General features: G+C 41.4%; 1 protein-coding gene across 3 annotated transcripts in view; it reads left to right on the top strand.

Annotated features, from left to right (window-relative positions):
* The first annotated feature begins 4,572 nt into the window (after positions 1–4,572).
* MTMR6 (myotubularin related protein 6) overlaps positions 4,573–15,622 on the top strand; it is a 43,202-nt gene continuing 32,152 nt past the window's right edge. Inside the window, exons 1-2 of one of the 3 annotated variants that reach the window (XM_047722936.1) lie at positions 4,573–4,805; positions 7,531–7,604. In XM_047722936.1, coding sequence (XP_047578892.1) covers positions 7,587–7,604 — 18 coding nt within the window. In that variant the 5' untranslated portion in view covers positions 4,573–4,805; positions 7,531–7,586. The remainder of the gene's footprint in view (positions 4,806–7,530; positions 7,605–15,622) is intronic. The other 2 variants (XM_047722935.1, XM_047722937.1) reach the window with 2 other exon arrangements.

Here is a 15,622-nt window from a genome sequence, read left to right as displayed (position 1 = left end):
CTCTCTGTGATATTGGGAAAGGTACCTAACTTCATTGTATTCCACTTTCCTCATCTTTAAACTGAAGAAAGGAACAGTATTTTCCTCATAACACAGGTGATGCATTTGGTACACTTTCCACCTCCTGATTGTAAGGGCCTGCCCCTCCCAGAGGAACTGGCTTGTGGACCCCGGATGTAGGGGCGGGGCTGGCCCGGTGGAGACGTCCAATCAGTGGGGCACGCGTATATCCACTGGGGTGAATTGGGATTCAATTGGCTGCCTGTGTAGGGGTGGGGCTCAACCACCCCCCATAAAGGTTGGTCTGCCAGTCCGTTGAGGGGTGAAGAAGGAGAGCTGTCAGAGGAAGAAGGAGGAAGAAGTAGCAGCAGCAGCAGAAGAAGAGTTGGCGGGAGCAAAAGAAGAGCTGTAACAGCTCTTGTAAGAGCTATAGGGGCTGTAACAGCTCTTGTAAGAGCTATAAGCGCCGCCGGCAGCCCTGAGCCACCGGTGGTCCCAATGCCTGTGGCAGCGAGCCGCCAGCGGCCCTGACACCAGCAGCCCCGCCCACACACCGCGACCCTCGGCAGTGGCACTGCGGGAAACGGTATAGATGGCAGCAACCTCGCCGGGAACCCTGAGCCACTGCCTCGCCGGAGCTGTGTCATTCTGGGGAGCGGCTTCGTCTGGGAAGAGGCCTCCTCGGTGAGCGGCCCTGCGGGAGCAGCATCATTAGGAAAGAGGCTTCCCCCAGAGTGGCCTCGCAGGAGCAGCCTTGTCTGGGGAGCAGCCTTGGCAGAGCAGCCTTGTCAGAGTGGCGTCATGGGGAGCAGAGTCTGTGTCATTGGTGTTGTCCTCCTCGTCATCATCGCTGTCGTCCTCGCCTCTTCGTCATTGGGAGTGGCCTCGTCCTGGGAGCGGCTTCCTCCAGAGTGGCCTCTTCTTGGGAGCGGCCCTGTCCAGGGAGCGACCTCACCAGCAGTGGCCTTTTTGGGAGTGACCTCTTCTTGGGAGCAGCTCCAACCGGGGAGCGGCCTCATCTGCAGAGCAGCCTTATCCTGAGCGGCCTGGTTGAGAGTGACCTTGTCGGAATCATCATCGTTGTCTTTTCGTGAGATAGCCCTGACCGGTCAGTTTGATTTTTGATGCTTGGTGTGAAATAAAGCTTTGTTTGATTTTCGCTTTATATCAGTCTCGTTCCTTTGATCACGGACCCTAACACTGATAATCCTTTAGTAAGTGTTAGTTACTATTATTACCTCTCCACGAAAATTGGTAAACGAGAAAAAAGTGAGAAATGATAAAAGAGTTGGGGAGGATAGCCTGGTATGTGAGGGCAAACTGCAGATGAACAGGAAATAGGGAAAATGACAAAAAATATGGGAGACACAGTATACAAAGAAGTTTTATTAAGGGAGTCTTGATGTATGTTATTCAGTATAATTCACCCTATTCTACCCTCTCAAGAGATCTTCAATAAGGAGCTATATTAGTTTTCAATGTTTTGTTTTGTTTTAAAGCAGGATTTGTGTTCCTTTTGGATGAGATATTGTACCAACACTGGTGTCTAGGTGGCTTGATCTTATTCTTATTTCACATATACCTACAGGAGTAAGTAATTTCACCACGAAGACGGCTGTGTTTAATAAGCATTTGCTTTGGCAATCTGTCTGGAGCAGAGCAGGCATTCAAAACACAAAACAAAACCAAAAAACAGACAAACCAAAACAAACCAACACCAAGACAAGTTGAATAAATATTAAAATAAAATAAATATAAACAAATAAATAATAAAAAATGAGATGCTGGCAAATTTTTAATTAGAGAAGAAAACTTAGGTGGTAAGCCTTTGTAGCATCAAACAGCAAGAAAGATGATGTAAAAATGATGCTGGTGTTTCACAAAGAGCATTTTCTAGTTACAATAAGTGAAATTGCTTGCTACAGAACCCTTGGGAGACATAAAGCAGGGCTTCTCCACCTCTTCACAGTTGACCTGTTGGTCTGGATAATTCTTCTTGGGGAGGTGCGGTGGGGGGCGGGGGTGGTGTCTGGTGCTCTGTAGGATGTTCAGCAGCAGAGCTAACCTCCACCCACTAGATGTCAGTAGCACTCTCCACACGTGCACCCACTTGTGATCACCCAAAATGTCTCCACAGATGGCCAGATATCCCCTGAGGGGCGAAATCACTTGAGACTGAGAAAAACTGAAACACAGGAATTACAAAAAGTCACCCACAATCCTCCCATCTAGAAATGTAAACTTTAAAAAAAAGATTTTTATTTATTCATTTGACAGAGAGAGAGAGAGAAAGTGCACAAGCAGGGGAAAGATAGAGGCAGAGGGAGAAGCCCTCTCCCCACTGAGCAAGAAGCCTAATGTGGGACTTGATCCCAGGACTCTGGGATCGTCACTGGAGCCAAAGACAGACACTTAACCAACCAAGCCACCCAGGTGCCCCAAAATGTAAACTTTTTGTTTATACAAATAAAAATTACAAAACAGAGTCACATTGATCTTACCATTCTATAGCCAGCATATTTTTCATTCATTAATATAGCATCAACATTTTTATTATGTAATATTCCTCTGCAGCATAGTTTTGGGTTTTTTTGTTTGTTTGTTTTTTTGGTAGTGCGAGTACTTTATGATTCCTTCTTCCTCCCTCCCATCCCTTGAATCATTGCTGTCCTCCCCTTCGTTTCAATTATACATAAATGCACACATACACGTGTGTGTACACACATACTTGAACAAAATCTTTTTTATTACATCAATAAAGAATAAGAAAATGTTTTTATTTTACTTTCAATAATTCCTTCTCCAATGCTCTTCCTTTCCTTAAGTAGATTCAAGTTTTTGACCTGTATCATTTTACTTCTCTCGAAAGGGCATCTTTTAACATTTTTTTCCCAAGGCAGCTCTACTGGCAACAAATTTGCTCAATTTTTGTTTGTCTGAAAAAGTCTTTATTTCATTTTACTTTTGTCTTGCTTGTTCAGCCTCATCACATCTGAAGAGAAGTCAAATGTGGTTGTTATCTTTGCTCTTCTTTGGGTAGACTGTTTTTCCCCTCTGGCTTTTTCAGAATTTTTCTTTATCTTTGACTTTCTATAGTTTGAGAATGATATGCAGTCTTTCTGACATCTATGCTGCTTGGTGTTCTCTGAACTTACTGGGTCTGACTTTTGGTGTATGACATTAATTCAAGGGAATATCTCAGACATTATTGTTCCAAATATTTGCTTATGTTCCTTTTTTTTCATCTTTGGATATTTATTACGTGTGTCTGCATTTCACCTTTTGTACATGTCCGATGGTTCTTGGCTATTCTGCTACAATTTTGTTTTTTGTTTTCAATCTTTGTTTTCTTTGTTTTTCGGTTTTGGAGGTTTCTGTTGAGATACCTTCAAGCTCTCTGTGGCTAGAGATCTTTTTCCGCAGCCATGTCCAAATTATTAATAACCCCATCAAAGGCTTTCTTCATTTTTTTTGCAGTGTTTTTGTTTGTTTGTTATGTTTTTTGTTTTTTGTTTTTATCTCTAGCATTTCTTTCTTAGGATTCCCATATCTCTGTTTACATTGTCCATTTGTTCTTGCACGTTGTCTCCTTTATCCAGATAAATTAGAGTCTTTAGCATAATTAGTCCTAATTATTTTGAATTTTCAATCTGATAATTCCAACATCCCTGTCATATCCAAGTCTGGCTTTGATGCTTGCTCTGTGTCTTCACACTGTTTTCTGCTCTTCAGTATCCCTTGTAAGGTTTTCTGGATTGTTGAACATTATGTAGTGGGTAAAAGAAGCTGCCAAGCACTGGTGCCCGGTAAGGTTGCTTCTTGGCACTATCTCCCAGGAAGGTTGTTGCTTGTGGGTTTCTATTCCCTTAACTTGTGTGTTTGCCTGCCCCTCTATCTAATTTTAGGGATAACGATTTGCCCTGTGACCTCAGTTCTCTTGCAGATCTAGGAAAAGTTGATGGTTTTTCAGTTTGTTCAGTTTTTATTTGTTAGGATCTACTATATATATAAAATATATGCATATTATATATATAATATATAATATATATTTCGCCCTTTGAATATTTAAGATCTGCTCCATGATTTTTAATGGATAACTGGTGTGTAGGACATAACTACACTTTTACATAAGTAATTGTGTAGTACTGGGAATTTTTAAAATAATTTTATTTATTTATTTAACAAAGAGGCACAGCCAGAGAGGGAATGCAAACGGGGAGAGGGAGAGGGAGAAGCCCGCTTCCTGCTGAGCAGGGAGCCCCATGCGGGGCTCCATACCAGGACCTTGGGATCATGACCTGAGGGGAAGGCAGACGCTTAACGACTGAGCCACCCCGGAGACCCTAGTTTTGGGAATTTTGATTGTTCAAATTAAGGCTACAGTAAATATATCTGATGATCCTTTAACAGGTTCTTTTGGGGGAGTGGAGGGTGGGAGTTGCTGCTGGTTCCGAGCCTCCACAAGCAGGGGGCGCTGTAGGACCCACGGCAGCCCCGGCAGAACCAGACGCCGCTCTCTCTCGGAGGACACTCTACCCCTCCAGTCTTTGCCCCCCCCCCCCCCCCCCCCCCCCCCCCCAGGCCTCGGGTTTGGGAAAGCGTTTCTAGGAGACGGCGCCCGCCGGGTGCGCCTGCGCGGTCGACGCTGCCAGGGGGCGGGCTGACGGGCCGCGGCGCTGGCCGGCTGGTAGTTCCTACTGAGCCTGGGTCGTTGGGTCCGCCCCGCTCTCTCGTTCCATGGTACGCTTGTGAGTCGCGCTGCCGGCGGACGTCTGCTCGGGATGGAGCACATCCGTACGACCAAGGTAGTCCGACGCGGAGAACTGTTAGCCACTAGCCATGGTCTGACCTGGCAGAGGTGGGGGTCGATGGTGGCTGGGCTGGCCCAACCGGGGCTGAGGACCGGCCCCGCGGGACCGTACCCGGGCCTAGTCTGGGAGGCAGGGGCAGTTTGGGCCAGGATAGGTGCGGAGGCCACCTGTACCTATGCGAGTGGGAGTCCCGTTTTCAGTCCTTGGTGTTGGGGTGTGGACGATTTGGGCTGCTGGGGGTTGAGTCCCATGAAATTGGTCGCGCTACACTTCTTGGGCACAGTTGGGGCTGCTTTAGTTTCAGCTGCTCTCAGGCATTCGCTGCCCCAAAGACCGGGAAACGGGTGGGTCCCCAGCTCAGCATTGCGATATTGTGTAAGGTTTTCCTTGTTCACGTTGAATTGTCCCGTGTCCCAGATTCTTGATGCAAGTTTTGGAGGCGCTGAGATCAGCACTCTGCTCCACCTCACTTTGTTGTCTCGGTCTGCTGTCTCCTTCTCTGTGCTTCAAAACTTCATTGTCTTTAGTGTCAATAGTCAGTTAAACAGGAGTTACGGAGAAGGAAAACATGTTACCCCATATTTTTAAGTGTCTGATGGAACTCTTTTTCAGTTGATCTTTTTAATACCATGCTTAATTTTTCCGTGTGAAAGGCATTTATTTTTAGGAACGAACAAGTATTATAATTCCATTACAAATATTGAAACGGAAGGAAATGGCATCAACATATTAACAAGTTACGTTACCAAGAATTAGGTTCAGCTTCAGCCTTGGGAGGAAGAAAGCATAAATCAGGACAAGAAGAACTGAATAATGTAATTTTAAGATCGCCTGGAGCCTAGCAAAATCAGGGAGAGGACCCATTGTGAATCCTGACTCCTCGTGTTTTGCTAAAGCCATCACTCAATTGCCACGCATCCTAAAGTTACAGTTCATTTAGAAAAAATAGCGACATACATTATCTTCATTCGTTCGATGAGAATTTGAGGTCTATGTCATTAAAATGCTTCATGAACCTTTTTAAGGTGTCATGGATTTTTGTTGGAGCTTGTTTATAACATTGCACATACTATAATAATTGAAGATGCTAAAAACGAACCCCTTTCTAAAAATCCTTTTTTTTTTTTTTCCTTGTCTATGGCCATACCACCCTGAATGCGTCTGATCTGGTCTGATCTTGGAATCTAAGCAGGGGAGGGCCTGGTTGGTACTTGGATGGGAGAGAAGAATCTCTCTCTCTCTCTTTTTTTTTTTTTTCCTTAGGAGAAGAATGGTAAAGTAACTATAATTCAAGTTGCTGGCTCTTAAAGTTTGAAAATAGAAGGGTGGTTTAGTAAATAACAAACTAGTAGAAAACACAGAGATGGAAAAGTGGACTAGATCATGCATCCGATCAGGTTCTTGTCCTGGTTCCAGGGTTCCAAATGTGTATTATATAGTAGTTTTTCACAGTGGGCCTATCCTGACCATTTAGTGAGGTCCTTTTTTGACTTTAAGGAGCAGAAGATTCATGAATAATTTTCTATTAAAATTACTTTTCAGGTTGTGCTCTTTCATTACTTTGAGTTACTCTTCTAGCATAAGACCACCAGTAATCTTGAATAATCGTAAGTGGCTGTAGGTATGCTGCATTTAAACTAATACTAACGAGGTCCCAGTTATGTGCCAGGCACAGGACAGACACTGGCTATAGAGCAGTGAGCACGATAGACATGAATCTCACTGTACATAAGGATAATTGCTGTGTGAATTATAATATTTTCACAAATTATGACTTATTATTAGAAGATTGTTATGAACGTACCCTATTGCATTATTATACTACTTTCCATAACCTTCACTTGGACATGGTTAATTTACTGCAAAAATGATTGTATTTCAAAACTAAAAATGAATTGCTTTAAGTTTACTTAGCTATTTTGAACTATGCAGTTTAGTCACTATGATCAAGAATTGACCGTAGAGTAGTCCCATGTAACTATTTATTTGTTCTATGTTAAGACAGCTGTATTTGAAAAGTAATAATTATCATTTCTTGAGCAACTCTATGTCAATGTCGCCAACTATGCAATATTACTTTATAGTATTTATAATTTCACAAGTAATGCTAATTTATACACAATTGTCCTAATTTCTTATATAACCCTGCCAGTTGGGTACATTATCAGCATTTGCAGATGAGAAGGAAATAGGATTGGAGAGTTGAAGTAATCTGCCCAGTTACCTCATGAGGGGGTAGAGTTAAGATTTAAACTAGGGTTTGTCGTCATTTTCTTTTCGTTACTTCTCTAGTTTTAAACTAATTGTTAAAATGTATTAATACTCACAAGTGAATCCTAATGATAATTCTAAGAGCTTTTTTCCCTCTAAACCCTTTTCTTGACATTTTTGTATTTATGTTTTTTTTTAAATTATTACTACTTATGAACCAGAGATTTATCAGATAAATACTTTAGCTGAGTACTGACTAAATGGCTTTATAGTGATAAAGTTCAGAAACAGATATAATACCATCCTGTTTTGGTCACATTTAGTTTACTTACTGTATAGCATCACTAAAGATGTCCAGTCTGAATTTGTATTTCTGAAAGACTGTTTCCAAGCTCTGCCTATCATTTTGAGTTCTAATTTCGCCATAATGAGGTAGTCTTGCCAAGAAACAATGGGAAATATGCAGAGACAGTTCTTCTTTATGCAGTCTTTCTCCTTTCCCTGCCAGGCTCCAGGGCTTTGGCTGACATCATCTGTTGATGTCCAATGAAGTGCTGTTTGTGAATGGAACTTTACAGAACGGTACGGAAGAATCTTTGCCTAAACTGTATATGGAAGACTGCTCTCTAGAGTTTGTTAAGGAATGGAATCTGACCCCATTAGGGCTCAAGTTAGATTAGTCCAAAAGTAACGCCTAGTTTGTTCTTAGCTTGCTACCCGTTTTTGTCATTAGAATGTGCAGTCATAGGTGTTATGTACACAAATATGTGGAATCCGTTACAAAGAGGAAAAGAGATGCAAACTAAGAATGACTAAGAATAAGAACCAGTAGATTGTAGGGAGCAGCACCTGAATGCTTTTCCTCACATGAAGTGCTATTTTGACTCACTAATATTATCCCATTATATAGGTGAGAAAACTAAAATTCACAGAAATTAAATAACTTGTCCTGACTCAAACAGCTCGTTCTAATAAGGACGAGGTGGAGCTGGGAGCTTGAACCCAGGTTTTTGTGATACCAGTCCTGTTCTCTTAACGGTAACACTCCTCTGCCTCACAGAATAATGGTCTAATCAAGAGATTTGAGGGGTGCCTGGGTGGCTCAGTTTAGTGTCTGCCTTCAGCTCAGGTCATAATCCCAGGATCCTGGGGTCGAGCCCCAGATGGAGCTACCTGCTTAGTGGGGAGTCTGCTTCTCCTCCTCCCTGCCCCCACTTGTGCACCTGCGCATGCTCCCTCTCCCTCTCTCAAGTAAATAAATAAAATCTTTTTAAAGTAATTAAATAAATAGATTAGAATAGTAAGATAGGTCAGTATAAGTAGGACTGGAAGGATAGTAGGGGATGGAGGAGAGGAACTTAAGTGATAGGATTTTTGTCTAGTAAATAGCCTATTTTGAGGGTATAGGGTTAGGGAAAAGGTGTGGTCCAAAAGAATAAATTTGGGAGTTGTCATTGTTTAGGCAATCATTGATGTTTTCTTTTATGGATGAGTTTATGCAAGGAGTACTTAGTAGAGGTTTGAAGGTTAAAACCCTAGGAATACTTCCAAAGGGGCAAGCAGAAGAAGAGGATTTAGAGAAAGAGTATTAGGGATATAATGGGAAGAGGTGAACCACAAGAAGGGAAGTCTTCCCTGTTCTGATTTCCTTCTTTGCTGCCCCTTCTTCTGCTTTCTCCTTTTCTTAGGGCCTGGTACTGTTCTGTATATGGGGAAATGGTGGTTTGCAGACAAAAGTCCCTGCCATTCCAAAACTTATTTTCTAGCTGGGGGAGACATAACAGTAAACAAAGTTAGTAAGGCAAATATATAATATGGTGGATGGTAGTGATGCTATAGAGAGTGCCAGGGTGAAGTGGGGGAGGACAGTTGTAAACAGGGTAGTTAGGGAAGTCCTTACGGAGGTAGTGACATGAGTACAGACTGCAAGTGATGAGGGAGCAAGCCATCTTCCCAGGGGCAGGGAGTGGGGAGGAGAGGCTGGGAGAACCCTATGTTGGAGATGCCTAGTTAGTAAACACTAGCAAGAAGACTTGTGTGGCTAGATCAGAGTGAGTGAAGGAGAGAGCACAGTAGGAAATTAAAGTTGGGGACAGGGGTAAGCCTTGAAGGCTAATGTGAAATCTTTGCTTTTACTGAGTGAGACAGGAAGCCATTCATGGAAAGTCACCTGTATCCAGTGTTGCAGAAAAACAAAATAAGATAGGACTTAAAAGTGCCCTTGGGTTTATGATCTGTTTTGTTTGGTGATTTATGCACCCAGACGCTGTTACAGGAACTTGGGATACGTGAGCAAAGAAAGATGAAAATCTCTGCCCTTTTGAGGGTTATCTTCCACTTCACAAAGGCAACTTGATGTTCTTTCTTTTTGAAAGAGTGTGGAATAATGATACTAAGAGTCCCAAATGGGTGCCTGGCTATAGGGGTAGCTTACAAGTCAGAGAAGCCATGACAGTGTGTTTTTTGCTTCAATAGCCCTTGTTTTATGGAGTTGTAAAGTACAACTGTTGGCTACAGAACGTTGATTGAAGATGGCCATTGGTCCTTTTTTGTCCCAGAGGCCACTTGATGTCCGAATATTCCGGATATGATACTGAGTATGTGTAGTCTGTATGTTTTTTCATTTCCAGCTTTGTATAATCAGCTGAAATTTGAACTTCCTGTTTAGAGTACCTTTTAGTGCAGGCCCAAAGTTGGCAACAGTTCAACTAAATGGGCCTCAAAGAAATGTGTTGGCATTCCCCATCCTTACCATAATGACTATACCCTCCAGTTCTCTTCTCCCTACTCTATTTCTTCTTTGTTTATTCTTTCTCTTCCCAAAACCTTGTTTTTCTTCCCCATTCTCTTTTTCCCCATGATCATACCTATAATTAAAGGGGCCAAACACTATTTCCATAGCATCTCAGTGCTGGTGACCAGGAAGAGATTGCTTCCTGAATACCTGACTGAAAACATTTCCAGGAAAGCATCGGGAAAAATCTGTGGCGACATTTGTAAAGTACTTTCAATTCCTTGGTGAAAAAGGGAAATACGAGGAGGCAGTTGGTGCTTAGAAGTTGGCTACGTCTCTGGCTTGAAATTTCTGTGCTGATAATTTTAGCCAAGAAAAAGCTCTGCTTTCTTTTGTTTTTTATATTTACCTTATTTGCAGCTAAGAACAGAATAATCAATCAGTAAGTTTTCTCAGAACCTAAAGTTTCTCCAAAGCCTAAAGTATTAAATAAATGTTTTGGAATAATGTTCAGATTAATTTTATTATCAGTCATATACATATAGCAATTGCCATATTGAAGCAGTCATGTAATGAATTTTCTATTATATGTTCTTGATTTGAATATAATTTTCCATTTACTAAGGTAATAAATAATCCTCAATTTATTAAAGTCCTTTATAGTCTCTTTTCTCTCAGATTTTCATTTCTTTTTATAACTTATCTTAGTAAATGGCAACCAGTCTGACAAGCTTAACATCTTCAAGAAGCCTCTATTTCTCCTTCCTTCTCACATTGGTTTCATTATCTCAAGATGGGCTTTCTCTTTATCCTGTCTATTGTAGCTTAATCATATCCCGTCTATCTTAGCTTATCATATCTCTCCCAGGCAGCCCTAGATAACATCATTAGCCTTTTACCTGGTTACCCACCTCTAGTCTCTTCTGTATTCTGCATTTTCTCCACATTGCCACTGGAAAGATCTTTAAAACCGTCATGGGCTACTGTGCTTAAAATACTCTATCCTTTTATCTACAACACAGATGCTCTACCTTAACAGGTGTTTCTTTTTCATCAAATGTTATTGCCTATCCCCTTTTATGTTCTCTCTCTTCTACTGAGAATTCTGTATTTTCTGTGTTATAGTTAAGAAAATTTTGGGGGCACCTGGGTGGCTCAGCCTGTTAAGCATCTGCCTTCAGCTCAGGTCATGATCCCAGGGTCCTGGGATCGAGCCCCACATTGGGCTCCCAGTTCAGTGGGGAGCCTGCTTCTCCCTCTGTCTCTGCCTCTCTGTGCTCTCTCTGTCTCTCAAATTAATAAATAAAAATTAAAAAAAGAAAATTTTGTTCAGCTTTGCTTTCAATATTATATTACGAAAACTTTTTTTTCCAGCTGTATGACACATTAGGATATTGAATTTGCTTTTAAAGTCTATGTGCCTCCTCCTTCCTTTCTCCATTTGAATTTGAACATTAGTTTAAAACAGAACTTACCTCATCAGCTTACTAACTTACAGTAGTCATTTTTGCAAACGTCTGAGCACTTTATTGCTTACTGTTTGTCAAGCAAACTTGGAGTAAAGTACCTACATATATTATCCAACCTTACTACAACCCCCAAGGAAGAGATTGTTGTCCTTATTTTATACATAAAGAAAATGAGATCCAGACAATTTGGCCTTTAGTTGATAGCCAGTAAACTTCTGTGGAGTGAATCAATAAACTCTCTTTCCTGAAAATGTATATTTATGTGGATGTTCTTCAAAGATGTGTTTTGGGGGGGGTATGCATACAACCATAATGCAGTTGTATATTTTAAGGGACCATAGTTTTAAGAAGCTCTTTTAAAAAGTGGGAGGACTACACAAGCTGGGGCCTTAAATATTGGGAAAAGAGCATAAAGATAGAGAAGGAACCTAACCTAATGAGAGTTAAGAGCAAGAGGGATTAATTTGGAGTTAAAGTTAGAAGGAATATCAGTTGCGTAAAAATGACCTTGTGAGCTTCTTAAAAATACAGATCTTTGGGGGCACGTGGATGGCTCAGTTAGTTAAACATCTGATCCCAGGGTACTGGAATCGAGCCCCCTGTGGGGCTCCCTGCTCAGAGGGGAGTCTGCTTCTGCCTCTCTCTCTGCCACTCCCCCTTTTGTGTGCGTGTCTTCTCTCTCAAATAAATAAATAATAAATAACCTTTAAGAAAAATGCAAATTTTTGGTCTCCATCTCCTGAGATGACTGAGTGAAGTTGAGTGGGGCTTATGATTTGTATTTATGCAGAGTTTCAGAGATGGTTCAAATGAACGGCGAGGCTTTGGGACTTGAATGTAGGTAATCAGAATTAAAGATCAATAAATGGAATTTCAGACAATTTTGGATGTAGAAATTAGGGAGAATCAAGAAATAGGCATGGAGTGTTAGGAAGAGTATTTTTAACCTGAATTTCCAATCTTGATAAGCCCGAAAGAACTATGTAGTGTTATGCAGCTCTAGAGGAAGAGTGACTTTGTCATAATTGGGTGATGGGGTGGGAATAGCAGACTGAGAGTCCACACATGTATTTAAAAACCAAAAAAGCTGAACTATAACTGTACACTCTTAGTAATTTTTTTACTTATTTTAAGTTTGTTCACTTATTCGTAAATTACTGAATATTTACTATTCACCTTCCATGTAGGGAAAAGGTGGCAGAGAGAAATGAGGGACAGTAAATGTTACAAAGAAGAACTTTATATAATAAATCACTTGAGTGATTTCAGCAAGAGACCACTGGTAAGCTGTGGGCACCTTCTATTTTCCCCTTGTGGGAAATGTTTCCATGGCCTTTCACTCTAGTTCAACAAACATTTATTGTGTCAGGTGCTGTATCAGTCATTAGGTAGTCAGACATAAATAAGAGACAGTTCTTATCCTGGGGTGTGTTACAGCTTTAGTGGAAGAGATGGACACGTGAACAGATGCTTTATAATGTAGGAACTATGCCAACAGTAGTGGAAGGTGCAGATTTTAAAAATATTTAGGCTATAAAATTTGATAGGATTTGGTGGTTAATTGAATATTGGTGGTGAAGAGGAAGTCATAGGATGATTCCCAGATTTCTAATGTGGGTGACTGGATGAGGATGGAGTTATATTAACTATAATCAGAAATACAAGATTAGGAACCTACTTGTGAGGGGTGAGGGAAAATTAGTTTCATTTTCTGTATGCTTAACATGGATCTTAAAGACATCCAAGTAGAGCAATATAGTGTAGTATGGTGGGACGGTGTTCTACCTCAGGAATCAGACCTATGACATAGGGTTATTACTATGCTACTCCACTTACTACTGTTACTAGCTGTGTGGTGTTGGGACATTTAACTAACTTCTCTAAGTCTCAGTTTCCATATAGAGATTAATAGTACTTACTACATAGGAATTGTGAAAATTAAAAAAAATAATGTATGTTAAGCACTTTTAGTACTGGTCATATAATAAGACCTCAATACTATGTCAGGAATTATTATCGTTATTATGTGTATCGCAGGCATTGTGAACTCAGGAGAGCTCAGAGTTGGGCATTTAGTTAGGAGAGTCATTAACGTATAGGTTAAAATAATGACAGTGGATAAGATGCCTATAGAGAATAGAGCCCCTGAAGAAGAACAGTAATGAATAGGGGATGGACAGAAGAGGGTTAAAATCCAAATGAAAGTGGTGTGGTTGTTTTGCATGTAGACAATTGTGTGTAGAGAATTTGTGTGTTGCCAAGAAGTTATTTATGGCTTATGATTGAAGCCTAACAAGAAATGTTTACGGTATTTGAAAATCCACAGATTAAAAAACTTCGTATGGACTTCATAAAAAGCAAACTTTCTGATGGAGGCATAATACTCCATAGTGTATATGGACCACATCTTCCTTATCCATTTGTCCGTTGAAGGGCATCTTGGTTCTTTCCACAGTTTGGCGACCGTGGCCATTGCTGCTATAAACATTGGGGTACAGATGGCCCTTCTTTTCACTACTTCTGTATCTTTGTCGTAAATACCCAGTAGTGAAATTGCAGGGTCATAGGGAAGCTCTATTTTTAATTTCTTAAGGAATCTCCACACTGTTCTCCAAAGTGGCTGCACCAACTTGCATTCCCACCAACAGTGTAAGAGGGTTCCCCTTTCTCCACATCCTCTCCAACACACGTTGATGCCTCCATCAGAAAGGATGAATACCCAACTTTTGTAGCAACATGGATGGGACTGGAAGAGATTATGCTGAGTGAAATAAGTCAAGCAGAGAGAGTCAATTATCATATGGTTTCACTTATTTGTGGAGCATAACAAATAACATGGAGGACATAGGGAGATGGAGAGGAGAAGGGAGTTGAGGGAAATCGGAAGGGGAGGTGAACCATGAGAGACTATGGACTCTGAAAAACAATCTGAGGGTTTTGAAGGGGCGGGGGGTGGGAGGTTGAGGGAGCCAGCTGGTGGGTGTTAAGGAGGGCACATATTGCATGGAGCACTGGGTGTGGTGCAAAAACAATGAATTCTGTTACCCTGAAAAAAAAAAAAAAAGCAAACTTACTGTTCAGTTAAATAAGTGGTAAATATCAACTACCGCTCCTTTTAAACTACTTGCCAATATCCCTTTTATTATCACTTTTGAGTAGTTTGTGAAGTGCTACAAAATGATGTTGGCACAAATTGTTTGAGTAGTGTTGATACTTTATAGTAACCTTTATTTCCATATATATTCATTAATTCTCTCTTCTTTGGAACCATTAACACTTTGCTTTAATTGCTTCAGAGATAAGGCAGATGAGATTTATATTATGGTATTGCTGTTGGTTAGTTTCAAGTCTAGTGCAATTGCAGGGGAGTCAACAGTAGTTGATCCCATTGTTTTCTTTTTTTTTTAAGATTTTATTTATGTATTTGACAGAGATCACAAGTAGGCAGAGGGGCAGGGGTGGGGTGGGAAGCAGGCTCCCTGCTGAGCAGAGAACCCGATGCAGGGCTGGATCCCCGATCCCTGGACCCTGAGATCATGACCCGAGCCAAAGGCAGAGGCCCTAACCCACTGAGCCACCCAGGTTCCCCAATTCCATTGTTTTAAAAGGGTTTAAATTTAAGGTTTTTTTTGCAAAGTGAGTTGTATTATGAAGTTTTTATGAAGGAGGTTTTCCTATTAGCTTAAAGGACAATGTGTATAATGATTTGACAATTTTTAAATACCTTTTTAAAGATTTTTATTTATTTATTTGAGAGAGATCACAAGTAGGCAGAGAGGCAGGCAGAGAGACAGGAGGGAAACAGGCTCTCCTCTGATCACAGAGCCCGATACGGGGCTTGATCCCAGGACCTGGAGACCATGACCTGATCCGAAGGCAGAGGTCCAATCCACTGAGCCAGCCAGGCACCCTGATCTGACAATTTTTATGTGTCAGATCAACTGTCAGACCTGAGCTACATAAACTAGGTCATATCTCTCTAAGTTTCCAGAAGAAAGTATTAAAACTCAAATTCATGTTCACCCCATACAAATAAAATTTTGTATCAAAAATAGGCATTTTAACTTTTTTTAAAGATTTATATATTTGTTTGACAGAGAGCTCACAAGTAGGCAAAGAGGCAGGCAGAGAGAGAAGGGGAAGCAGGCTCCCCACCAAGCAGAGGGCCCGATGCGGGCTCGAGCCCAGGACCCTGAGATCGTGACCTGAGCCGAAGGCAGAGACTTAACCCACTGAGCCGCCCAGGCGCCCCTAGGCATTTTAATTTTACATTTAAATTTTAACTACTGGGTGTCTGGGTGGCTCAGTGGGTTAAAGCCTCTGGCTTCGGCTCAGATCACGATCCCAGGATCCTGGGATCGAGCCCTGCATCGGGCTCTCTGCTTGGCGGTGAGCCT

The sequence above is a fragment of the Lutra lutra genome, chromosome 3 (assembly GCF_902655055.1).
Source record: "Lutra lutra chromosome 3, mLutLut1.2, whole genome shotgun sequence".
NCBI classification, from domain to species: domain Eukaryota; kingdom Metazoa; phylum Chordata; class Mammalia; order Carnivora; family Mustelidae; genus Lutra; species Lutra lutra.
This window is presented reverse-complemented; position numbering and strand designations above follow the sequence as displayed.